The sequence below is a fragment of the Rhinolophus sinicus genome, linkage group LG02 (assembly GCF_036562045.2).
Source record: "Rhinolophus sinicus isolate RSC01 linkage group LG02, ASM3656204v1, whole genome shotgun sequence".
NCBI classification, from domain to species: Eukaryota; Metazoa; Chordata; class Mammalia; order Chiroptera; family Rhinolophidae; genus Rhinolophus; species Rhinolophus sinicus.
In genome coordinates, this window is record NC_133752.1 from 90,106,285 (window position 1) to 90,133,820 (window position 27,536).

The 27,536-nt window shown below is 39.2% G+C and overlaps 1 protein-coding gene across 4 annotated transcripts in view; it reads left to right on the plus strand.

The window, feature by feature from the left end:
* The first annotated feature begins 588 nt into the window (after window positions 1-588).
* PTER (phosphotriesterase related) overlaps window positions 589-27,536 on the plus strand; it is a 54,784-nt gene continuing 27,836 nt past the window's right edge. Inside the window, exons 1-2 of one of the 4 annotated variants that reach the window (XM_074324808.1) lie at window positions 599-741; window positions 2,148-2,263. In XM_074324808.1, the coding sequence (XP_074180909.1) occupies window positions 2,258-2,263 (6 nt within the window). In that variant the 5' untranslated portion in view covers window positions 599-741; window positions 2,148-2,257. Of the gene's footprint in view, window positions 742-2,147; window positions 2,264-24,326; window positions 24,562-27,536 lie in introns of all 4 variants that reach the window. The other 3 variants (XM_019746081.2, XM_019746082.2, XM_019746083.2) reach the window with 3 other exon arrangements.

A 27,536-nucleotide genomic window follows, 5' to 3' on the forward strand; every position in this document is an offset into this window, starting at 1 on the left:
CTTCAAGGACTCTGGTACAGGCTCTATTTTAAACACGAGAAACCTCAGGCCCAGGGACATGAGACAACTGATGAATAAACAAACCCAAAGCTGCCTGTATTCAGGATGGCGATCCAAATCCTAGTCGTGACACCAAATTGCCGATGCTGCCCCTCTGATTTGTTATCCTTGGAGAAAACTCAGAGAACTGCTAAAGCCTCCACGTTCCAGGTTTTTCTATGGAGGAGAACCAGGATTGGAGGTAAATGCAGCTGCTTCCCATTCCCCGTGGGGTCTAGCCCCTAACCCATTAGACTTGGCCAAACTAGACAGAGATGAGAAATCTCTCCTTCCAGGATATTTGGGGATAATCTACAACAGGCTCCTGTGCAGAGGAAGTGGGTTCCCAGCACAGCCACTTAGAGGATCTTGGAGCTACAAGCCTGCTGTCCCTTCCTGGAGTAGGACAGGGACACGCAAGCAGGCTGGAGCCCAGACTTGGCCCGGAGGTGGGCGGGGCGGGGTGTGGCTCTGTGGGCGTGGCCTAAGGCCAGGGTGGGGCGTGGCCAGGACACCCAAACACAACCCAGGGGCCTGGGGGCGGGGAGAAGACTAAAAAGGAAGGTGAAGTGGGAGAGGAGCGGGGAGACGATCAAGGTCCGCGAAGTTGCCCCTGCTGAGCGTCCCAGGGGAGAAGGCTGCGCTCGGCGACCCGAGGGAAGGCGCCCGGGAGCCGGAGCGGGCACAGAAGCGGTGGGCCCGGTAGGAAGGGTGGGGTCCCACGCCAGGAGCCGCCGGAGCAAGGTCGCGGCCGAGCTCTGCGCGTTAATCCCTGCAGGGAGCCCCCGCGGAGGTCCGCCCTGGGGAAGGAGTCTTAAAACCGCCCGCGCTTTGGCGTGCTGCTGCCTTTCCCCGAGAGGTCGGGGAAAGCTGCAAAGTCGAGGATCTTGAGGCTGCGCGAGGCCTAGGAGGCTGGCCTGGGCTTGGAGGTGGCTGGTTGCCCCAAAGACTAAGGTCCGGCGAAGCCCGGCCTGAAACCTGAGGCCGAGAGTCTGCGCAGAGCGAGGCCCGAGGGCCCCACGTGGCCAGCGCTCAGTGTTGCTTGACTGAAATGCCCCGGGTGGCGGTGGGCAGTTGTGCTGCGGTGGGGGTCGGGGGGCCGGGAATGTATTCCATGTCATTCTCCTTTAATAAGTTTTGAAATCCTACCTCTAAGTCTTGGGCCTCAGCCTCGCCCTGTATTTTTCAGTCTCATAGTTCTTATATCTTAAAGATATTCCAAACACACTTAAGTGTGCCTTCCCTATAGATACGAGTATGGTATTTACAGCTGCGATTTGGGGATGTTTGGGGGTACACCTCAGGTGCACTGACACCGCTTAGGGGGGCACGTTTACAGATGAGAACTTCCTCCCTGTGTAAGGTCCGTTTGTCCTTAAATCTCCACTACAGTGGAGGAAACTGACAAGCATTTACTCCTATCCTAAAGTATCATCACATTCATTGTCATGCAGAATGAACATCAGTAAGAAAACAGCCCTAAGATGTATGACACCTACTTATCCAGTGACATATTACTCCATATAGATAGGAGGGATGTATAGCAGTTATCCTATAGGCCTGATGTAATTCCAGAAATAACCAGCCCCCTTCCAAAAGAAAAGTCCGTGCACATTGCAAAGAATAAAATCAGATAACTTGCTGACTGTTGACTGCAAGATGGCAACCTAATTTTTAAAAAGGATAATTCAAACACGAAATGCAGAAAGTGCTAGTTGATGAAATTAGGTTTTCATTGGTGGAGGCTAACTGTTGCTTGATCGTTATAAAAATTACTAAAATATATGTAATACGGATTTTTGGAATAAAATAGCAAAATACATTTTATTGCCATGCCTTGATCTTAGAATCATAATAGGAATGTCCAAGCCTGTATTTTTGGACAGTAAAAGCTAATCCCCAGGGGTCTTCTCTGAGCTCTGTGTGCTCTAATTTAATCTTCTCCACAGCGCAGTGAGATATCCTTATGTCAGAAGAGGAAGGTAAGGCACAGAGGGTGAGGCTACACTCCTGGAAAGCTTAGGGAAAAAAAAAAAATCTGTGTTTTTGGAACTCTGCAACCTGTGTTCTTACCCCTTAGCTCCTTGTACTTTATTTTTCACAAGTAGACAGTAAGAGAAGAGGTTGCTCCTTTCAAGAACTCTGGACCCGTGAGAGGAGCCTAAGCTAGTTCTGCTTCCAGCTCCTGACTTTGTGCCTACTCGTCTTTCCCAGCCACATGAAAGTAATTGGTCTCTATGTCTCTACTCGACCTAAAAATCTATAGATTTGTAAAAATAAGATTCTGCTTTTGCCAATTAATGATATTGCTGGTCACATTTGGTGCTGAAATTACTGGGTGGTCAGGAAGGGTCAGTTTATTCATTCAATTAATGTGTGCTGTGTACCTGGGTAGCACTAGGCTCCAAGAGACAACCGGCAGATGCGGAGTCCCCTTGGACTTTGTCTTCTGGCTTAAGGCAGAGGAGCCTGGAGAAACGCAGAAGGAGCTAACAAACAAGTTAATTAACAAACAGCTCCCAGTTGTAAACAGAAGGCTGTGATAAAGAAAAATGGAGGGTGGGGGGAGGAGAGAGCCCATTGGATATGGTGGTAAAAAGGAGGCCTTGCCAAGACCTTCTGATTTAAAAGGATAAGTCGGGCCTAATGATGTTCATTGCCTGCATTGGGACCTGCAAGAGCAAAGGAGGCCTGAAACAACTTGGCATGTTCTAGAAATTGCCAGAAGGTGTTTGTGGGTGGAGCTTGAGTGATTGGTTCCAGATGAAGTTGGAGACTCGGGGTGGGACCAAGTCGTGCAGGGTTTTTTGCGGCCTGGTGAAGACTATAGATCTTCACCTTATAGCAATGGGAAGCCACTGAAGGGTGGCAGGCAGGGGGGTGACACGCAGGGGACTATAATGAAACCCAAACGAAAGGCGATGATGCCTCAGGTTAGGGGAGTGGCAGCACAGACAGAGAATGTGGAGTTTTTCAATGTCACTTGATCAGTGGGGACTTTCTGACAACCCTATTTAAAATAATGTTCTAACGCTCCTCAAACTCCCTGGCAACTCTCCAGCCTCCTATTCACTTTAGCTTTCCTCCATACTACTTACTCCCATAGGACACACTATATTTTGTTTGTAGATTGTTATTTACTCCCTCCCTTGAGAATGTCAACTACATGAGGGTTGTATGTTCTGGTTACTGCTGTTTCTCCAGCACCTGAAGCTGTGCCTGATGCAGAGAAGGCCAGGGAAACGTTTTGTTGTATGAATGGATTTAATAAAATGGTTTGGGTTTGGATTCCGTAGAACTTGCTGATTAATGGGATTTGGTAGTGAAAGAAAAGGAGAAATCAAGGATGGTTCTCAATATGCTGGCTTAGAAACTGGGTAGATGTGGATATCGAACTCTTTCGCAGCATAAATTGATTTCATGTTGTTGTTTTTTTGTTTTCAAAATGTGTCAGAAATCCACAAAAAAGAAAAAGTTGGTATTTTGACTATGTATTTAATAACAATTTGAGCTTCTTTGTATATGCCATTATTTTATGTATACAAATTTCCTATTCATTCTCGAAAAACACAAAAACATAGAAAAATGTACATCTGCTTTCCTAAACTTCCTTTCTGGAAGTTTCCATCTGCAGTCAGCAGATGGAAATATTCATTCAGATATATCTGATCGTCATGGCAAAAGAGTTAAGAAGGTGAAGGCTAGGGAAAGAATAAATTGGGAATTGGGGTAGGTGAGATCAAAAGTTCTGTTTGGTACATATTAAGTCTGTGGTGTATGGATTAGTTATCTATTACTGCATTAAAACAATTAGCCTACAATTTAGCAGACTAAAACAACACATAAATTATCACACAGTGTCTGTGGCTTTGAAGTTTGGCGTGGAGTAGTTGCGTGATTCTGGCTCAGGATCGCTCATGAGGTTATGGTCAAGCCATCAGACAAGGCGGCAGTCATCTCAAGGCTTAATTGGGGCTGTAAGACCAGCTTTGGGCTTTTCTACATGGCTGTTGACAGCTGGCTATTGGACAGAGACTTCAGTTCCTTGCCGTATGGATCTCCATGGGGTTACTCATGATATGGCTTCCCCCAGAGCAAATGACTCGAGAGAGAAAGAGAACCCAAGATGGAAGCCACCATCTTTTTAGAACTTGATCTGTGGATATGACAAACGATAACCTCTGTGATTGGTCACACAGACCGCCTGGTACAGTGTGGGAGGGTGTGAATTCCAGGAGAGATAGAGTTGTTGGAGGCCACTGGAGAAGCTGCCTACTACAAGGTCTCTGAGATGTCCAAGGGGAAATGTCATACACGCTGTTGGGTATACTGTACTGTAGTTCACGGGAGAGATCTGACTACAGTTCATTATTTGGAAGTCATTCTTCATGATATACGAAGCTGTTGGAAATGTACAAGAGGACCCAGAAAGAGACTATAGATACACAGGGGAAGAGGACCCTGGACCCGTTTGGGAAGAGGCCAACATTTAGAGGTCAGTGGAGGAGGAGCCAGCAAAGGAAGATGAGAGAGGTGGGAGGAGAAGCAGAACAGTGTGTATTCTGGAGGTGACGTAACTGAAAGGTAAGTTTCACCAGACAACTTTCTCTTCCCCATGAAGGGCAGAAAATACCTTGAATATGGCTGAAGAAAAAGATTTTTCTGAGAAAATGCAATCTCATACAACTTAGAGTATGAGTAGTTAAATTTTGACCCAGATAGGAACTAAGAACAAGACAACATATATCCAAATAGAACATTTAGAGGCTTGAAAAGTCTATCGCTGTATACTTAGTGCCCTCTAGATCTGGGGTGTGGCCATAAGATCCCTGGGATTAGCTAGTGGATCTTTATGTAAGACTGTTAGAGGTTGCTCTTGGAATTAGCTTGAAGACAAAATACTTAACTGTATATACAGCATGGGAGGAGCTGGTGACCTTGGAAAAATACCCATCCTTGATTCCATATTGCTTTCAAGTGTCACGGTACAAGGAGCCGTTTTCCTCAAACGTCTTAAATACCCCAGTGAACTACACAGTAACCATGGTAAGCATTCCTGGTTAAGCTGTGTCCTGCTCAGTAGTCCTGTGAACTTTACAGTTACTAGAAGGACCTGAGATGGTTGTTAAATATATTTTTCATACACCAAGTGTGGCCTCTTCCTTCTGTTTTCTTTAGCTGCTATTTAGAGTATTTTTTCAATGGTCCAGGTTTCTCTAAAAAGACTTGCATTAAAAATAAAACAAAACAAAAGCCTTGTCATTCATACACATCCCTCCCTCACTTAAAAAAAGAAAAATGAAGAAAAATAAAATGTCTGCTCCCACCTGGCCACCTGGCACAAACTGGCTCTGTGGTTCTGATTACCTGTTTCATGAAAACAGTATCTGCCTGAGTACTCAGCATGGGAGGCATGAGTGTTAACCTGTCCCCTCCCAATTAGGCAGGGCCATGTGACTTGCTTTGCTCAATGAAATATAGGTGGAATGACCTGTGTTACTTCCAGGTGGAAGCTTTAAAAGCCAGTGAGAGATTTGTCACACACTCTTTCCTCTGCCAGAGTGACCATCAGTTTTCTAGACCATGGTTATTCTGTCAGCATGGGTCATGGGACAATGACAATGAGCAGAGCCCCCGGCCCCCCAGTTACTCTGTAGTAGACATATAGCGTGAGCTAGAAATAAGCTTTTGCTGTGCAAGATCATCAAAAAGACCTTGAGATTTAGGGATCTGTCTGTTAATGCAGCATGCCCTAGTCTATCTTGACTATTGTACTCAGGTAAGGTCTGAGCCACATGCATGCAACAATTACTGGTCTCCAGTTTACCAGACACCTTGGGATCCTAAGAGGGAAGGTGCTGCAGGGGGCTTGCTCTTATAACTAATGCTCTTCTTACTGTCGGTGAGCTAGCAGGTGCCCTTGTTTCCTGAATGCACAAGTCAGCTTCATGATTTTAATCAAAAGTAGCAAAAATGGCATTTAGATGTTCAATTACATTCTGTAAGGGCAGCTAGTGTTGAAAGACATAAAATGAAAATACAGAAAGTTTCAATGCCCAGAGAGGATAGGAATTAAAGCTCTCATTTATATTTTAACAAACACTGTGTGTGTGTATGTATTTTTTAATTTTCAGCATCCTACCAAGTTTTGCAACATAGAGGAATGTTCACAGTTTCATTGTTAAGACATGATTCTTCCCAAATGTAGTTATCAATGGATGCATTTCAGAAATTATTTTGTCATCAAAGGACATTTGAAATGAATCATCCATACTTACCATTGACTATTTTTTATTTTTAAAAGCAGCTTCAAAGAGTATTTTAAATGTGATTTCCTGGCTATCTTATTTTGGATCTAAGAGTATTAGAACTAGGTTTTGCTCTCAACATCCTGGAGGCAATGTGTTCACTCATTTACTCTGACTTAAGCAGAAATAAAGCAGGGAGCATTTAGCTGTGGGCAGAGAGAGCCATGCTGCCTTCGTAGGGATGCTGGCTATAAATTCACTCTCCCTAGAGGTTAACAATCAAAATTCTCCCCCTCTCTTACTCACACGAGTGATATGATGATGATAAATTGCTTGGACATGACTGCCCTAAGCACGAGTGTGATAAATTATGTCATTTGGGGCATGGCTAAAGATTCTCCATTGTCAGTCTGCAACATTGAATATCGGCAGTATTCATAAATAACCTTCTGTCAATTGTGGTCTCCACTGCGCATATTAAATTCTCTGTTTTCCCCCATCATGGTTCTTAGTTCTTAATCATCCTCTATCTTCCCTTGAATTCACTTAGCTAATCAACCTTTTTTATTTTCTGTTCCCCACTCTCTAAAAAGGTGGGGTGTTCTCACAGCTGTGTTCAGTAAACATTGAGTCTTTCTTCACAGAAATTGTTAAAACAGTAATTATTAGTGCTTTTCACTAAATCCAGAGTAATAACAGCTTATCTTGCAGTAGCTTAATTGGGTAATTATTTAGTGTTTGAAAAGCACTTTAAAGAAAATATTGGTAAATACTGTTGTTCATTTAATGCTTCTTTGTGCAGTTGAAAGTCCACTGCAACCACAAAATCCTCAGTTGGACTGTGTGCCAACAATGATTTCTTTTTTAATATGGCTTACTATTTTCAAAATTATGTATGTGTTGATTTCTGAAATATTTAAAATATTTTCATAGACTCTCAAGGTCATCATGTTTATGCCATCCCAATTCTATGTCTCATTCACTACCATCTTTATATAGGAATACGTATTAAGGCTCTCATTTTTATTTTGAATAACACTATATATATATATATATATATATATATATATATATATATATGTATGTATATATGTATAATTTATATAATATATAGCATTTTTCAAAATAAAAATGAAAGCCTTATATATATATTATATATAAACATATATATATAATATATATATTTTGTTTGTTTGTTTGTTTTAATTTTCAGCATCCTTCCCAGTTTTCCAATATAGAGGAATGTTCACAGTTTCAACTGAAAAGTTAAATGTTACCAGTCTTGGATTCTGAAAGTTTGGAGGAAATATAAAGTGGGACCCCCAGTTCAGAGGTATTTCACATCACACAGCTTCCATAGACATCCTGTGTGGTATCGGCTCAACTTTTCAGCAAGCTTTCCTGTTAGGCCCTGACAAATAACTGCAATAATGATTTATTTACTCTGAGTCTGTACATTGAGCTACCACCTCACTGTCATCCAAATTTGTCAAAAAGGGTTGGATTATATTGCATATGCCCGGCCAGCCCTCTCAACAAATTTCCTACTCACTTGACGAACCCAGAGCCTCCAGGTGTCATTAAAGGCCACCCCTGTAGCTTGGATTAGATGGCCTCTGTTACTAACTGTATTCATTTACTAGGGCAGCCATAACAAAATATCACAGGCCGGATGACTTAAACAACAGAAATTAATTTTTTCATAATTCTGGAGGCTAGAAGTCCAAGATCAAGGTGTTGGTAGATTGGGTTCTCATGAAACCTCTCTTTTTGGCTTGCAGATGGCCATCTTCTCCCTTTGTCCTCATGTGGTCTTCTCTCCGTGTTGGAGGGTCCACTCAGTTTAGGAACTTCTCTGTCACATTTCTTGGAGGACAGCTTTGTGCTGTAACTTGAAACATTGAAGTAATTAGATAAAAACTAAAGAAATTTTATAAAATGCATATAATCAGGTATATACCTTGTTATCTGAACAACTATCCAAATATTTGTTATAACAACTTGCAAATGTATTTACCCGAGATTTCCTCTCTGAATCAAACACTTGCCATGACTAGTCTACAAAGGGCCATCAGCTAGCGTGACAGGACATAGCTTACGCTGTCAGCTTCATTCACAGCTTTGCCCTAGGGGGTGACGGTTTGTGCTCACATTGTTTAAATGTGTGGTTCATCATTTGCCTCCATATTATCAACTGAAAATGTCTAACAAAGCAGAAGAATCTCTGAAGAGAGATGATGATGAGCCTAAGAAGTGAGACAAACTCTTACATTTGAAGAAATATTGGGAATGTGAAACCAGGAAAGGCCTCAGTTTGACCCTTACCTGTCTACATCTACCATGCATGGTATGGTTGATTCTGGAAAACGTTCTGTGTTTTGCTAAGCGTTGCAATGTACCTTCAAACTTGAATAATGATGTCTTTTTAATTGTAGAACTATGTCTTTTGTTGTAAATGAATAGCCAGAAGTCCTTAGAGGATTGTTATGTGGTTAGATAGGCGGAGGTTAATAATTTGGGGGATAATTGGTTGACAGTTTTGAATGAGCTGCACATTATTTTTCCCTTGAAAAACTGTTTTTAATTGGAATTTATTGTTGAAACTGGGTGATGGAGACCTAGGGGTTCACTATACTACTTTCTCTATGTTTGTGAACTTTTGAAAATGTCCATATTAAAAAGTTTAATAAATTTAAAAAAAGAAGAAATGAATGAAATAGATAGCCTTCTGCAATACAAAATTTGATACCATCACATTTTCAAGGATAGATTACATTTGAATGTTGAGGTAGGCGTGCATATGTAAGAGAACACACATGTAGTAGAATGTGTTTTTTCCTATCAGTTGCTCCACAGAAAAGAATTGTTGAAACCCTTCTTCAGGAAAACTATCACAGCGTCTTTGCTAGTTCTGACCTAGATTACTTGACACATGTTTTTATTTATTGCTCCCTTGCGTACGGCGTGTCTATCACTTCATGAGTCAATGCCTTTTGACTAGTTACAGAGCTTCCCAGGCTGCATTTTCTCCAAGTTCAGTCTTTAACTTTAGAGACTTTCCATTTGCCACTGTACAAATCCATTTTACACAGGAATTCAAGAAGAGGGCACTTGCTTCCACCACACCATGCCTGGCTCACGCCTTCTGCCCAATGCTTTTCAACACAAACGTCCTCCACTGCTTCAGGAAGATCTTTATAGGCTGACAGTAAGCAAGAAAAGTTTTCCACTGAACGTACTTCAGAGGAACGGCCCTGCCTGTCACGGCCATTGCCTATCTAAGTTCTCCCAGCTTCCACATGTAGGATTAGGGACTGTCCTGGGCCTCACTCTAGAGTCTCTCTCACATTTCTGCATAAATATAAGGCCTGACATCCATTCCCTTTGCCTCTGTGTTGCTTGGAACTTGCCCCATTTTCCTTCAGAAAAGTACATCTTCAACATGTTTTTCTTTCTCCCACATAACTAAATATTTTGGAGCAACTCAGTGCATACGTAGTCAATAGTTTGCCATTTTAAGTACTGACATTAATGAGCCTTTGACTTCCAGCCATATTTGATGTGGTGGCCATACAGGGAGAGAGAAGTTTCTTGCAGATCAAGTTGTCGTGCCCCTTTTTGACCTTCCTCATTCCTTCCAGCCATTGCCTTTTCAGTTTATGTCTATCAGTGTATTTCAGGAGAAAGAGCAAAACATTTCAAGCTAACAGACCCAAGTTTAAAATGATCTCCATGACGATTCTATATAGTTCTATATGTTCTTGTCTACTGAATTTCATTTAATTGTTCGATTTGAAATATGTCAAAGAACATATACAGTTTTTAGCATTCAGGATACCTCATGGACCATTGCTACTACTTATTCTCGCTATGGTGAGGTCAAAATGATTAATTTCTAAATTCCTTTGCTTTTAGATATACCAAATTAGGACTGTAAAAGACTTTTATGTGGAATTTTCATAGTGCATTACATAGGGATGCTGTAGTTTTTTTTAAACTTGTTTCCACTTCTTTATTTTTATATTGTGTTACCATGTTTCCCCCAAAATAAGACTGGGTCTTATATTAATTTTTGCTCCAAAAGACGCATTAGGGCTTATGTTCAGGGGATGTCATCCTGAAAAATTATGCTAGGGCTTATTTTCCAGTTAGGTCTTCTTTTCGGGGAAACACAATAGTAATACCTAGGCTAAAGTATGCTTTCACTAATTATTTGTATGTTATCTAGTGATTTTACAACATTGGCATTAAAGGGGAGTTTCTTTACCTGTTGTTTATGTATGAAGAATGATGTATTAAACTGTGGAGTTTTATTCTATAAAAACTAGAAAGCTTATTAAGTGGCTATACTATGTCTGAACATAATGTCCCTATCCATATTCTTTACAGCATATAATATCATATTTATGTTTTTAAATTAACATAAAATATCAGCAATTAGAGGATCAACAAAATGGTCTGAGAGTTAGAATTGGATAATGGCTTTCTCTGCCTAATTCGTAATCAAGATTATATTTCTGATCAGTTAGGGAGTTGTTACACACAGAACAGGAGTTAGGCCTGAAAATATAAATGTGTTTCAGGACGTTATAGAGATGTTAAATGCCCTTTAATTTTTACAAACTCAGTACAATATTCATAGAATGAATGAATAAATTTATCATTCATTAATATCAAACTGGTCAAATTTGATTCATTCTCGTGTCATCTTTCAGAGTGTTTGCTATGCCTAGATACTACCTTTATTACTAATTACTTAATATTTTTCTTTAAACCAACTCACTGTTGTACTTCAGCCTCGTCCTGAGCAATAATATCCATGAGATTACAAGCTTAAAAATAAGTACTTGTTTAAAACATTTTAAAATGCATAAATAGCACCTAAAATTGGCTTGACCCACCAGTGAGATATATGTCACACCTTCTTGAAAACACTGACAAAAACCAAGCAGATTATTGACTTTTTTACTTATTAATAAAATAATTGTTGGTTGTAAAGTTGGTATGAAACAATTTTCAGAATAGTTTCTGTACTCGTATGTGATGATTAGGAAATGTGAAAACTGTGTATGTACACACATACACATAGGTAATGGATTGTTTTAGCTGTTATTTGGCAAATAGTTAAGTGTTTTCAGTAGCTTACACAGTCCACATTATTTATTTGAGGGCTAATAAGGCCACCCTTATTGTATACTATTTCATTCTTATTCATAAGTACTATCAGGAGTTATAATAAATAACTAATAACTGGAATATCTGGGTTTTCTTTATTTCATTCATCCCTTAGTAATAGTCTGAAGTTTAAAGTATGGTAAATACTGTACTATGGTTTGTTAGAGTATGGTTTGCCCTGATGTGAGATCAGAAGAAGAATTAGTATAGAGAAAGATATCAGCAGGTTTCACATTCCTTGTATAGAAACATTCTGCCTGATTTTCTAGAATATGTATATGTCCCCATTCATTTAGGTCTAAACAAGATGAACCAATGGAGGAGCTGCTGATGAGGTGGCTTAGAGGTCATTTAGTGCCTCTTCACTCGGAATCATAGAACATGCATCTGAAAAGAACGTTAGAGATCTGCTTGTTTAACTCCTTTGTTTTATTAATGAGAAAACAGACCCACAGACTAGGTGATTTGCCCCAAGACACACTTTTAGCATATCAACTTTTTGGTAATATTTCTATAGTTAACATTCTAGCTATTCCTTCTCTTGGGAACATCATGATATGTTCATAAGAGCATTATGTTGTCCCATCTGTGTGCATTCTGCCATTTGTGAGATAGAGTTAACATTAATTTTTGGTGGCATCCAAGATATTTTACAGCTACTATTGTTTGTATCAAATAAGAGATTATTGACTATTATCAGGAATGATGTCTGTTGCCTTGAATACATTTGAAGAAGAGAGGAGAACTATGATCTTTTTCTTAGAAGTGTCAAGATATATTTTACATAATAAATAAAATTTCTGTTCTTATGGTTAGTGCACTTGGATTCATGCATCCCAGAGTCTTGATTTTTAATCTGTGAGTATGTCTGATAACAGAGCAAATAATATTAAAACTGATATCCAATGTAATAAACATTTCAACATGAACGCGTAATGAAAAATGTATGGAATGAGTTACAGTGAAGAACAGGCCAAGAAGGGAGAGTTCAACTTCATGGGCTGACTAAACAAAAAGTCAAGGTAGAATAGGGTAGAGAGTGCCTCAAATTTCACCTATGAAATTAAAAATAACTTCTGAAGACAGGACAGCTCATTTTGCTTATGTAATAAATTTAGATTGCTCCACAGCTTGTTGGTGAAAGTAGCTGTGAGCACTAGGAGGGCATATCTTTATTCCTCTGTGTTCCAATTTCAAGTGTTATTCCTTCTTTTTGGAAACTGAGCTATGGAGCAGTGCTGAGATCTCACAGGCACATGTGAGTCGAGAAAGGGAAAACTGGCAGCCATGAGCCCTCAGAACGTGCTGATTTGCCACAACCCAAAAGGCAAGCGAGTCTTGAATAATTCCAGAGACATTGCCGGTTGTTAGTTCCTCTGCTGTGAACTCCTTGAGAGTTAGGATAATCCATTTGCTATTCTCTTGTGATGTCCCCAGAGAGAATCGGATGATCAGAGGCCCCTCAAATGAACACTCCACCCTGCCAGTCTCTGCAGTGTGTGCCATTTGTCATGGACACGACATTGTCATTACACCTTGGCTTTAAACCGGAGAGAGTACTGAGGGCTGGGCAGTGCTTTCCTGAGCTGGGGTTTCCTTTTTCTAGCCCTTGATCTGATGCTTGCAGAGAACATCTCTGCCCATTCTTCTCAGCAATAAAGAATGAGGCTCTGCCTTCCACTCTCTGCTCTGAGGGCAGTGGAGATCCCTGCTGAGAGGTTTCCTGCCCACAACCTGTCTTCTTGCTTCCTCTGCAGGGGGCTGTGGCTGCGTCCACTACTGGGGTCTTTGGTGGCCTTTCTTCCTCCCCAGAGTTAGTGAATGAACCCTGCTAACACTCACTCCCTGTCTGCTACACAGCCTTTATGTTTAATATGTTTAACCCTTTGGTTATTTACCAAACATTCTGTCTTCAGGAAAACATGGTTTGGTTGCTCTGACATCTAGGTAATACCAGTTACTCCATCGGACTTGGTTTATCCCAAGAGTCTTAATTGCATTTACCGACACGCTGTATATCATTTGTTGTAAACCTGATTACATTGGAAACTCCTTGAAGACAGCAACCGTGTCTGCTTTTTCTTTCTTTCTTTCCTTTTCTTTTATTTTTTTAATTAAAGTTTATTGGGCTGACAATGGTCAGTAAAATTACATAGGTTTCAAGTGTACAATTGTGTAATACATCATCTATATAATACATTGTGCTTTTTCTTTCAATACCCCAGAGAGGGCCTGACCTAATTTATCACTGTGGTTTGAGTACTAAGCCAACAAACAAAAAGAACAAACCAAAACAAAAACCTTACATCCTGTGAAAGAACGTCTATTCAGTTAAGGGTTGTGTGGCAAACCTGACTGCAAAATGCACTGACCTTTTGAGAAGTGAAATGCTTCATTGCTGAGCACCGTATTTTTTTTTTTTAAGCTTTCGTGTCATAACAACATGGCTCCATCACAATTAATCTTATATGGTAATGCGGTGACGAGATGATTTCTCCGGAGAATCTATGCTAATACTATTAAAATGCTCTTACAATGTCAAAATGATTGCAGTGGAAGCACGTGGGGACTGTGCTATGTGATTACGATATTATAGTGATGGGCGATTACCATAGGAAACTACTAATTGAACTCTACAGGGACTTGCATTATGAAGCCATTATAACATGAGATTATAATGACACAATAACTTGGATGCACTTTTCGTGATGTGAAAACTAAAAGCTAATTGGAATGCAAGTAGTATTTCCATTAAATTGTAATTAAACACTGGAAGCAATGCTTGTTTAAATTTAAGACGGAGACCTGCAATCCAGAAAGGAAAACTGGGGGGAAGGAATGAATGCCAAGTATAAGCTTAGGATTGGGTAGAAACCATTTACTACTCTGCCCTTTAGTACTTACGAGAGGTGTAAAAGCTCTCAACTCAGGAGCCTCCGCAGACTGTCTGCCTCTCTGCTGGCCCTCTCAGTAACCCAAACCACCATCAGGACACGAGGACCCTGGATCTAACTCCCATTTCCATCACTACCGCCACTTGACATTTCAAGCCTTCTTGTTTTCATTTTCGAAGTGGGTAGGATTGTACCTTACCTCCTTCAATCCAAGAGATGAAAGCAAATTATTTTTTTTTCCATGAAAAGTAACCTTTTCAAAACTACAACAGAATTAATCCATGTCCAAAATCAGACTAAACAGATAAGCACAAAGAGGAAAAAAAAAAATGTTACTCCCTAGAAATGACCTGGATGAGCATCTCTCGGTATTTTCTTTCAGACTATTCCTGTGTATAGTACCAGTATGTATTATTTTTTTGCTTCAAAAAGGTGCATTATACAATTCTTTTAAAACATAAGTATTCATTCTTCCCCTCCCTTCCAGTTGTAAGATCTATTTCTTATTCAGGGGAATCCAGTTGATAAGTTTTTATTTGTTTTTTAAAGGTCAGCTCAAGCTGGAAGATTTTACATGTCACCCAGGACACATATTTTACTGTTAGGAAATGGTATTTGGCAGGATTTATGCCCCGCATATATTGGTTACAGGATAGTTTTGTAGTCAACTTTTCAGATTCTGAGAGCAACATGTTGGGGCAGCTCATTAACACTTCCCTCTGTTTACGATTGAATGATGCAAAGAGTTGTAGTTTGTTCTCAACTGGTAGTTACTCTACGGCTTAGGTCAACCTAAAGACAGGTTATGAAAAACTAGGAAAATTTAGGAGCAATGGAACTTGTTACATATACCCCTGCATTAACTTGTTCAGCTGTTATAAGGACACACACTAGCTAATATATACTCCCTCTTAAATATGATTCAAAGTAGTTATTACTCCTTGGTTTAAATATAGAGAAGATGAGTTGTTTTTATTAAGTATTTAGTTCTCACTTAGATACGCTGTATGCTTTAGAGTTATTTTTATTACCACTTTTGGCAACAACCAATTTAAGTAGGGAAGTCTAAATTACTCAGGTAATTTTTTGTAATTAGGAAAAATGAAAGCACAGTGCAATTAAATGCTTTGCTTCTTCATGTCACCGGTGGAGTTGGTGTTAGCTTTTCCGGTCCTAGATAATCATAGCTTCTTCCTTAGGCCAGTGAGTGATGCCACCCCTGAATAGTCCCTCCATATTAATGGACACGAGCATGACTTATGTGATGTTTATAGTTAAATAAAAGAAACATTTGTCTGACCCGTTAGGAGTTTGGGTTCTAATCTGGCCTTCAAAAGATCAGGGACTCAGTGTTTGCATCTAAAAATAAAGTCATTGAATTAAGTGGTGTATCTCCATAGTCCCTTTCAGTTCAAAAATTCTGAGATCAAATAGCATTTAACATTAACTGAAACTTACCTATTTTAATTATAAATACAGTACTATTCATATTAACATTTAATAAATATATTTTACTTACTGGAAAACCATTCATCTTAATTCAAAACAATACCTTATTTAATAATGTGATGTGTCTTAGCAGATTTGTAATTTGACTTAAATTTATTTTTAATTTAGGAAATTTATTAACATTATTAAAGTTGCACATATAAATCTAATCCAAAGATTAAAAGTATATTCCTTTGGTCTACGTGCAATATTGTTAAAGTACAGTTAGAAAGGAAACTTTTGCACAATTATACAAGTATATAAATAGTTATATTGAATAATATTTAAAATATGTTCTTTCTGTGAATTCTTAGGAAGCAGGTGATAGCAATGATTAAGGTACCAAGTTAAAATACGGTGCCAGACAAATCTTTCTAAATCTTTTATGGCACTTTATTTTTCATGGGGAAATATATAAGAAATCACATCCCCTTTATGTTTAAATGCATATAGGTGACCAGGGATTAGTTAACATTTATTTGGCTGTAGGGAATTTTCCTAATTTTGGAAGTTTGTTTTAATCTAGAGAATCCATTAGATTTTTTTTTTTCATCTCAGATTGGGAAAGAGTGATTATTCCTCTACATCATGTGTAATTATTACAAATTTGCCCCTGATCCCATTGCAGTAAATCAGTTTTCAGGAGAGGAAATAAGCTCTTTGTAAATTTATTTTTAGTACATTAAACACTAGTCTTCCCCTAAAAGAGGTTCTGTGTCAGGTGCCGCCCTCTTTTAGGACTAGGCAAACTGTTGTCTTCTTTTCTAGACCCATTAATAAACACTATCTTAAAACTTTTTCTCAAACGTGAGGATCTACAAAGTCTCAACAAAATTTTTGATTCTGTGTTTTCATTTTTATGATAATCTAAATAATTTTAAGTATATTGTAGATGAATATAACCATCTGACAACCAAATACTGCCATAGGATATCATTATTTGTATCTCTATTTGTTTTTCAGACTTCAGTGATACAAGATTATTAGTAAATGATAGCATTTATCTTCTTTATGATTCCCCCCCCCCCACACACACACACACTGGGATCTTTGCTTCCTGGGAGCCATGACTATATTTTCTGGGATGTCAGGAGGTGGATAGATTGGGAGAGTGGTGTCACACTCTGGTAAAGTGGTTTGGGCCCTTTCATTTCCTTTATAAACAGTGGAGTTGGTTTATCCACTAGCTCATATATGATAACTGTACATGTGTTGGCTTTACAGAAGTTGACTTTAGAGTCGGTACTATTAATATCACCCAAAGGGTAGAACCAAGGCTCAGGTCTAGTTTAGTTTTCTACTCCTTTCCATTTTGTCTAGCCCTGCAATTTACACTGTGTCTTTAGCATAACCAACTCTGCTCCCAATATGACACCCTTAAGACTGGTGCCCACTCCTCTCCCCTGGGCGCCTAGGGAAGGAAGCTGTGGGCAGCACCCTGCTGAGTTCCTGAGGAACCAGTCAATCAAAGCTAAGGACGATTCTTGTCCTGTGTTCTTTTGTGAGAAAAGGGCGATGTATATTTTCTTCGGTGCGCATTTTCGGTGCTCATTTTGTTAAGTGTCAGTTGACTCTCAGAGATCACGGTTTTTATACTGTTCTTTAACGTCTCCCAAGGGATGCTTCCAGAGCCTACAGCAGTGTATTCTGCCTTCAGTGAAAACGGAAGATAGGCCATCATCTTTGTCTGAATAATCCCCCCATTTCCTTGGTGGTGAAATGGGAACAATAATAATAAAAGTGGATATCATCCTATGTCCTATGGTCCAGTCTTCTAGTTGGGTACTTTTCGGTGACTCACCTTCTGCGGATCCCATGCCTACTTCACAGGGACGTTAGGAGATTTAATTAGTGTGTAGAGTGCCTTATGTTCCTCAGAGAAGCACACAGCCTTCTTATTGTAGATAATACTTTAAAATTCCATCATCTCTTGAAGGGAATGAAACCAGCAATATAGGAAGCTGGGCTCCAATGCAGTTAGTGTTTCAGGAAGACACATTCATACAGTGCTATATTAATAGTGGTCATGGTGTGGGTTTGAGAATTGACAGTTCAATAACCATGAACTTTCTCATTGTTGTAGATGTTTAGATTAAATTTTTTCCCATTTAGGGTCTCTATATATTGAAGTCGTGCTGATTTTAGTTAACTTTTAAGACTTTCCAATTTGGTTTCCAAACTATGGTTGTGAAAAGTACCTTATACAGCTGTCGTTGTAACGCTTTTGTAAGTTTGAAGGGGGGAAAAAGAAAGAGTGCTCTTCTAGATTTCCTGTGCCCTGAAAATGTAGTCCTACTCTTAAAATCCCTGAGGAACAATGAAAAGTGCTTTAGTTTCCTAAATCGTCTTCTGGCCTCCTGTCTCCAGCATCCGGTGTGTACTCATACTGCTCTTTTAACTACCATCCTCATACAGACCTCATCCTTCGGGGACAGCCCAGGAGTCCGTGTTTTCCACTATGGACCTGACCTACAACCTGTGTTTGAGACTCGGCAAATCCTGAAACATGCCCTCCATTGTTCCTGTCACCAGAATGCCTCCTTGTAAAAATTCTCTTAATGTTCTGTGGCCTAGCTGAAATGTCACCTCCTCCAGGAAGCATTTCCAATCCCTCCAGTAGCAGTGAATGTCTAGACGCAATGCCTTGATGCACTTGGCTTTGGACCTCTTTTCTAACATTTACTGCACTGTGTTTTATATCATAGGTGTCCCACTAAGATATAAAAAAATATCAATCCTGCATTGAATGCTCACCATGTGCCAGGCTGGTTTTAGGGTGCGGGGGAGGGTATAGTGTGGCTCTTCAGCTTTCTAGGGCAAGGTTGTTTCTTTTTCATCTTTGTTTCCCATAGTATCCTCCTTTGGACATAGTAGATCCTCAGCAAACATTTGCCACATTGACGTGAAATGTATTCAGCTGAAATCTGTGGGTGCCTGGAAAGCAACTCCTTTATGTTGCCTTCCTATGCTCTGAGAATTTAAGGCTCATGGTATCCCCTCAAACCTATAAATCAAAGCAGCTTTTCTCAATATTTCAAGGAGAATAACACTAGCTGGTTACACGACTATAAGGAAGCCAAGATGCTCATGAAAACATCAGACTACTTTTGGCCACCAGTGTGGAGCTGAAGCAGGGAAAGAACGAAAACTGTTCATCGGTTGAACAGACACTTAAAGAATATCTGCTTCCTTGCCAATTGCTAACATAGCTCAGTTGGTACCTACTTCTCTGTGGGTGGCATGGGATTAAAGTGGTTACCAGCACAAAACCTAGTTACATGTGAGACTCCCCTTTTCATCACGCATGGGTGGCATTTGTCATTCACCTGTCCACGTAGGCAGCAGGCCGTGTTTGGAAATCAGGAGAACAAGACAAGAAGGGCTAGAATCAGGATGGAAGAGATTGCCTTACAGTGACACTCAACCATTTTTCAGCCTAACTACCATGTTTTACATGAAACAGAGTAGGCCTGACAATCTAAAAGTACACACACCTCACTGATTCTTTTAAACTCTGAATTAGTTAAGCAGGATAGCGAAAGTCAAGACTTTCCAAAGAGAGTCTACTGTGTAGTCTTCAAAATAAAGAACCTGAGATGATTTTCTGGGAAATACCTTTTAAATATATAGTTATTCGTGCAACTGAAATGCTCTCTGTGATTCAAGGAAGATAGTTTAAAAATTAAACTGCCTTAAAAAGAAATTAGTGTGGATGGTCGATACATCTAAAAAACTAGCCTAACAGCCATTATCTAGTGTTTCTCCTGTAAAGAAATGGTTCCTGCTATGAATTACCTACTGTAATTTTACTAAGTATTTTTAGTTTCCTGATTTATAATTGGCTACTACCCATTCAGATAGGAAATGCCCTTGAAGAGAAAGTCACTTACTGTTGTTTTTATATGTTCTAGAGTCTTATTTAGCAACGGAAAGTTTAAAAAAAAGCACATGTATTCCTGTGTGGTATTGTGTTGGGCACAGATGAATTACCTAAAACAGCATGTTTATGACCATCTGAGAACTTGGAGCATAAAGATACAGGAAAGTTGTAAAACCAAACATGGTATCAAAATCCATAGCCCAAAAAGTTGGGGAAAACATTTGCCATGGTTTTTCATAGTTTTCAGCTGTTTTGACTTAGGAAAATCATGTGATATGCCATGAAAGGGGTGTGTTTTGATCTCCTGTCAGAAATATATTAAATATCCCAGGACAATTTTTTTAGCCTTTTGCTAACAATTGCTAACCTGTTCTTCCTTTCTGGTCCTGATTTTTCTTCCATTTCTAATGTCCCTGCTCCTGCTTTTATATTTGTTTTCTTCACCGTATGTGTGTTCTGTGCAAGTTACTTCAATTTCTTTGTGGAATAAAGCTTGATTAAAACAAGCAAGCATATAAATGTGAGTTAAGTACCCACTATGTGCCGGGCATTGCAGGAAGATGGGAACTGAGAAGTTATACATGTGCTCTGCCCTGAAGGAGCTCAAAGTCTAATAGAGAGAAACATTAATGTACGAGGTTGAGTTTCAAGGTTAAACTTGACGTGCTAGGAGAGAACCTAAAGTCAGCATCTCACCCAGATTGCTTAAACAACAAGGAAGAACATCTGGAAATGCTTCTAATTAGAAATGGCGCCAAAGCCCCACCCTGAAGGTCCAGTGAAAGTTAGCCAGGAAAGGAAAAGGGTTGGGGAAGCGGTGTGGGAGTGGATTGGGTTTGTAAGCTCAGGAAAAAGAGGCAGAAACACATTCAAAGACCTGAGACCAATGCAGACGTGTTGACTTCAGAGAAGGACGGGCAGTTCAACAAGGCCGGAGCCCTACATGGGTTGAAGGGGCACCACCAGGCTCCAGGTTCAAATTTGTTTCTCAGGGTCGGAAGGAAGGCTATTCAAGAGATACGTCCAGGTCTGTAAGGCAGGGTGAAGGCAGATCAGAAAGGCATGCAGCACCCGTTTAGAAGCTCTTACTGTGATCCATCTGAGAGATGACAGTGGTTCCAGCTAAGGTAGTGGTTACGAGGATGAAGAGGGAAAGGCGAATTAAAGAGCCAGCAAGTGGTGGGATGTATGGCATTTAGAAACCAAGTATGTGGGAGTGAGGCAAACGTCTTGGATGAAACTTGGGTTATTTTTTGACACGGGCAGTTAGGTAGAGGTGATGTCGGAAAAAGAGTAGAGAATGCAGTCGTCTAAATTCTGTCTGAGGACTAAATATGGTGACCTAAGTAAATTGTTATGTGCGGTGCTCGACTCATAGTAGTTATCCAGTAAGGTTGCAGTTGTTGTCATCGTTGGCTAAACTGGTCTGATGAATCCCAGGAGAACTCTGTGAAGTGCTGGTCATAATCCATCTTTGGCATTCTCCACACAGACCCAGATTCCAATTGCAACTTTCCAGCTCTGTGACTGTAGATATGTTTCTTCACTTTTCTTGGCCTCAATTTCCTTACAGAATACCAACCCAGGCACATTTGAGATAAATACAACATGCTTTGTGTGGTACCTAATACACGGTAGGAGCTCAGTAAATAATAGCTTAGTAAATGAATGAAAGGCATCACCGTTGGTTCCCAGACTCCAAATAAGGGTGGGCATTCTCTCTTATCTTTGTATCTCCCGTTGGCCACACCTGCTTAGCATCTAGTCTTATACTTAAGGGATGCCAAATATTTATTGAATCTATGATAACTGTTTTTTGTTTTATCTTTCTTACTGTTTTTCTGCTAACCTGCCAAATGCTGTTAACCCTCCTAAAAGAAAAAAAAATTCTTTTTATGGTTTTCTTTTTATATGGTCTATCTTTAATTAACATTTATTTCTTGTGATCCTTCTTTTTCACTTATAAATAAATGATGACCCATACTTTATAATTTCTTTCCTCTGAAATGTCTCCTTGACAACCCCTATCTGCATGCCTAAGCCCATACAGGAGCGTATTCAATAGAGGGATCTTGGTCCTTGTGTGGTTTGACTGTGACAAAAATTACTCAGGCTGCTGAACCTTTGCCAGAATTCTCACTGGGCTTCAGGACTTCCACTAGAATCTAGATCAGTCCATGAAGGACTTGGTCAGACAATCTGAATTTAATCAAAGTGAACCAGAGCCACTGCAAAGACCTGTAATTTGATCAGAAATATTTGCACACGAACAACATCAAATCTCAGGCATGACTGGCAAATTAGCAATTCTATGATAATAAAGAAGGATTTGAAATAGCTCTAGAGTTCATAAATCTTTTCCTGTCTGTGTATTTTAGTTGGAGGGTTCAAGATCTATATTCTATTATTTTACCTGTGATATTAGCATAAGCATCAGATAGGTTTACACTGGTAACATTGATCTTTTCCCATTTTATTCCCCTTTACTTATTATAAATGAAATAGATAAACATAAAAATCTGAAAAATACATTAAATTGCATCAAAGAAAAAAAGTATCTATCTTTGTTCCTTCTACTACCCAAAGACACACGTAACATTTTAATATTTCTACTTAAGCTCTACATACGTGTAGATATATACACTCTCCATAAATTTATAATATGTTCAATAGTTTTGTATTTTGTTTTTTCTTATAATAAGGGCATTTTCCTCCACCATTAAATAGTCTTTGAAAATATAACTTGAATGTTTGCATAATGTTCCATCGTATAGGTAAACAGGCCCACGTTATAGGCTATTTTGGTCTCTATTCTAAATAACGCCGTAGTGAAACATGTGTGCATAAATATTTCTTACACGTATCTAAAGATTTCCTTAAGACAGATTCCTAGAGGCAAAGTAATGTTTTAGGACTCTAGGTGCATACTGCTAAACTGCTTTTCAGAAAAGTTGGGTAAATTTGCATTTTTGCCAGTATTGTATATTTTTGCTGGTATTGTATATGGACTGCCATTGCATCACCACCCTCTCTAAGGTCCCTCTTTCTTATCTTTCACAAACCAATCAGTAAGCAGTTGGATGTCTTTTCTTTAGTTATAATTGACAATATTATATTATGTAGTTTTAAGTGTCTCCTAAATGATGCTTTCTGTTGGATCCTCACAACATAACCGCGTCTGTTAACTTTTAGAACTAAGCTGGCATGTAAGCGGACAGCTTTTTCCCTGAAGTGTGAAGCTAGGTTTCTAGTCATGAAAAACTCCAAATGGTTATTGGATGCTTCCTGTGTTTCAAATGCAAGTTAAGTTTCTTAAATGTGTTATACATCGTAAATGATTTTATTCCTTAGCACTATTCATGAGAAACTAAAATCAAGTATACCTCTCTCCCACTATGTTTTGGGGTTTCTCTGGCAGCAGTACTTCCAAATAAATATCTGAGTTAATTGTTATTTGGTATTTGGACAGTTATTTGAAGTTTATACAGTATTCCATTATGTTGTATCATCTGGAATTATTTTTTGAAAAATACACCATGCTTCAGGTTTAGTTTGTAAGCATGAGAAGTTTATGTATATACCCACTACGCTCTTCACCTGTCACTAAGAATGTGTAATTTCAACTAGACTGTGATGTTTGTACATAAAAGGAAAAGTAATTATTTGTAGGATATTTTCATTCTACAAATTTGGATTTGGAGTCTGATTCTATATATTACATGTGCATTTCACTTGCAAACTTCAACAACAAAAAAAGGGAAACTTTCATCTTATTGGCATTTCAGATTTATACTAAATCTTTATTCATTTTACAATGAAATTTTGGCTATTTCGCTCATTCTTTAATTAAGGCACAAATTAATTACAGTTGACCCTTGAACAACATGGGTTTGAACTACGTGGATCCTCCTATACATGGATTTTTTTTTTCAATAAATATACAGTCGGCCATCCATAGCTCTACTTTCACATCCTTAGGTTCCCAACCTTGGATCCAAAACACTGTTTTCAATTCCTGTTTGGTTGACTCCAAGGATGGGGAGAGCTGACTCTATGCGTTGTTTTACATAGAGACTGCAGCACCTGGGGATTTTGGAATCCGTGGGGGTCCTGGAACCAGTCCCCCTCTGATATCGAGGGATGACTATAGTTAAATTTTGGGGGAGTCAAAAGTTATACTTGGATGTTCAACTGTGCGGGGGTTGGCACCCGTAACCCTCGCATTGTTCAAGGGTCAACTGTCCTTTCTTTCTCTCAGTTCGGTTTCAAAGATGGAAACCAAATGCTAGAGACTATGTAAGTATAAGGGATGAAAGAGAGACCCCCCCCCCCGTTCCCCTCCTACACACACACACACACACACACACACACACACACACTGAGCATACAGTTAAACAGAGTCAAATCCCTTAATAGATCAATTCAGTACAATGTGACATGTGCTGGGAGATGCCGTTAAATCTCGTTATATGGTATCTTCAATACATGTGCCCCCGACCCGAGTTAAGAGGTAAACCAAATCGATGCACTAATGAACTGACCACTCAAACATGAATCCCCATTCAAGCATTCCTACTTACACTAATTTCTGTTCCTGCCTAGCATCCAGCATCTTTTTCTTCATTGCTGGCTGATTACAATAAACATGCATAAATATCAAGTAATAAGATGTGAATAGATTGCAAAGTAAACTTTCTTTAGAAGACGCAGTTTGTTATGGAGTTGATAAAAGTAATATTGGAGAAATGCTAACCCACATACGAAGTCCAACGAGGATGTGACAGTCTTAGACTCTTGACAGCCCAAGAGGAAAAACTTGGGCATGGAAAGTGTCAGGGTAAGTGCTTCTGAATATTAAGTTACATAACAATTGGTTAATAAGAGGACTTTGGTAAAAAAAAAAAAAAGTGAAATGTATTTACAAAAATCACCTTTTTCATCACTGGTGTGCAAGAGTCAAGTAAAGGATGTCATATCACATAATTTTGTCCTCCCCCAAATTCCAACATTCAATTAATTCTTTGTTCTAAGAATTAGGACATATTTATAATTATGACTTCTTTTTGTCAGATTTATTTTATTTTCCTAATTTGAAATCTTAATCAACTCCTTTAAATGTGGCTCAGCATTGGTCTCCATATATTTTGGTTATCTCTTGCTATGTAACAAACCATTCCCAAAACACTAGTTTCAAACAACCATTTATTATCTCTCATAATTCTGCGGATGGGTGAGACTCTGCCGGGTTGGCTATAGCTGGGCCTGCAGTCATGTGGGATCTGGGCTGGGTTAGAATGTTCAAGATAACTCACTCACTTTTCTAATCCCTTGACAAGGCTGAGTTCAGTGGGCACCCTAGGGTGACGGGTGAGGGGGGGAGGCTCTCTCTCCACGTGGTCTCTCCTTCTCCACATGGGAGGGTAGCCAGACTTCCTACACTGCATCTCAAGGTTCCCCAAAGCACAAAAGCAGAAGCTACTTCCAAAGATTTAGGTCCCAAGTTGACATGTAGCATCACTTCTGCCGCACTCTATTGGTTAAAGCAAGTCACAGGTGAGCTCAGGTTCAGCGTGGAAGGGGTCTCCGTGAGGACGTGACTATTGGAAGGCACGGTTCACCGAAAGCCATCTGTGGAGACCAGCTAACACTGTACTATGTGCATTCATTTAAAAAGGCATTCCCAATACCAGTTATCCATAGAGAACAATGACCTCCTATAGCTATAATCACTTCTGTGGGTCATTTCCCAAAACCTAATGAGCTGAGAGGTCAAGCGTAAAGTCAAACTGCTTTGAACAACCACAGGCCTCATATGAAAGAATTCATTTATAAGCAAAATTAGAGCCTCAGTTTGATCAGAGACTTCAGCCCCTTATTGTTTTTTTTTTTAAAGAACAAATTTAAATTCATTTGCCTAAGGATACTCAGAAAATATTTGGAAAATAAGTCGAAATGTAGTAATTCTGGACATTTATACCATGTTTCCCCGAAAATAAGACCTAATTGGAAAATAAGTCCTAGCATGATTTTTCAGGATGCTTGTAATATAAAATAAGCCCTACCATATTTCCCCAAAAATAAGACAGAGTCTTACATTACTTTTTGCTCCAAAAGACGCATTAGGGCTTATTTTATATTACGAGCATCCTGAAAAATCATGCTACAGCTTATTTTCCGGTTAGGTCTTATTTTTTGGGGAAACCCGGTAATTTAGGTAGTGCTTTTATGTATCATCTTGCCTGTTTTTCATTCCAAATCTTATGCAGTAGATATGATTCCAGTTTTCAAGTGAGGAAACTAACTCACTGTAATCTTTTTTTTTTTTTTAATTAACGTTTATTGGGGTGAGAATTATAAGCTTTTACAATCACACAGCTAGGAAACACTGGAGCCTGGACTCCCAGTTCAGGGTTATTCATCCCTCCTACAGTTCTCATTTAAACTTAGAAGGATGTAAAACTTAAATTCATTCACATAATCTCAATCTCTCTCTCTCTCTCTCTCTCTCTCTCTCTCTCTCTCTCTCTCTCTTTCTCTCTTCATGTACATGTATGTATGTATGCACTTGTATAAAATATACATTTGAAAAACTGTTCTTAAAGTATAGCCTTTGTGGATAGTAAATAATCTATAGAAAGTCAATACTATCCATTTCCAGTTAAAGGATATCACAGAAGCATGGATGTCATCTGGAAGTCATCTGGTTCAACCCCTTCATTTCACAAGTGGGAAAACAGGCTCAGAGTAGTTAAGTAACTTGCCCAAAGTCACACAGCTACTTAGTGGAAGAGCCAAGAGCTCTTGATCCAAACTTAATGTTCTTTCAACAAAACCAAACCACCTCAAGAATAGCTTTCCAAATGAAATTGTGTGAGGAATATGGGTGTTTTATATGTTTTAAACATTAATTTGTGATTTTCCAGGAATTTAACACAAATTTTAAGCTCTTTAATGACTAAATACAGTTAAGGGCCAGCTGTGCAATTTGCTCAAAACAGGAGACAACCTATTACTAGGAATCCATGGAAGAGAAAATTTTCTATGAAAAGCTGAGCACTCACTTCAATGTGGAGAGGTCTTTATGAAGAAAAAAGTTGTAACTGCTGTATAAAGCAGTGTGGTATATGTTTCACTCCCAGGATTATATGTGAGTAGCAAAATCAAATTTACATCACACATTCTCACAGTACTGAGTGTGTAACCTTCTTGTGAGAATGAGAAGAGCTAAGATGAGCTAGATCTCAGTTTTCCAAGTGAAGAAAAACATAAAGGTCAGTTTCATAGACAGTGTTTTGACAACACTACACTTGTCCTAACTCTCGGATGTTACTACCGTGTTTCCCCGAAAATAAGACCTAGCTGGACAATCAGCTCTGATGCGTCTTTTGGAGCAAAAGTTAATATATGACCTGGTCTTATTTTACTATAAGACTGGACCTTTAATATAATATAATGTAGTATAGTATAATATAATACAGGGTCTTATATTAACTTTTGCTCCAAAAGACACATTAGAGCTGATTGTCCAGCTAGGTCTTATTTTCAGGGAAACACGGTATAATATGTGGTGAGTAATGCTGAATTTTGACCTGAGTAGAGATAGTGGCTTTTTCCTCCCGCCCTCTCCTCCCCTCCACTCTCTTTCTTTCTTCCCCTCCTCCTCCCTCTCACCTTTTCTCTTATTAAGGAGAAAACATTTTCAGTTTGTTGACAGATAACAAATTTAAGAAGCCAGTACAGTGATGTACCGCTTAATGATGGGGATACATTCTGAGAAATGAGACATTAGGGTGATTTCATCGTGCGAACATT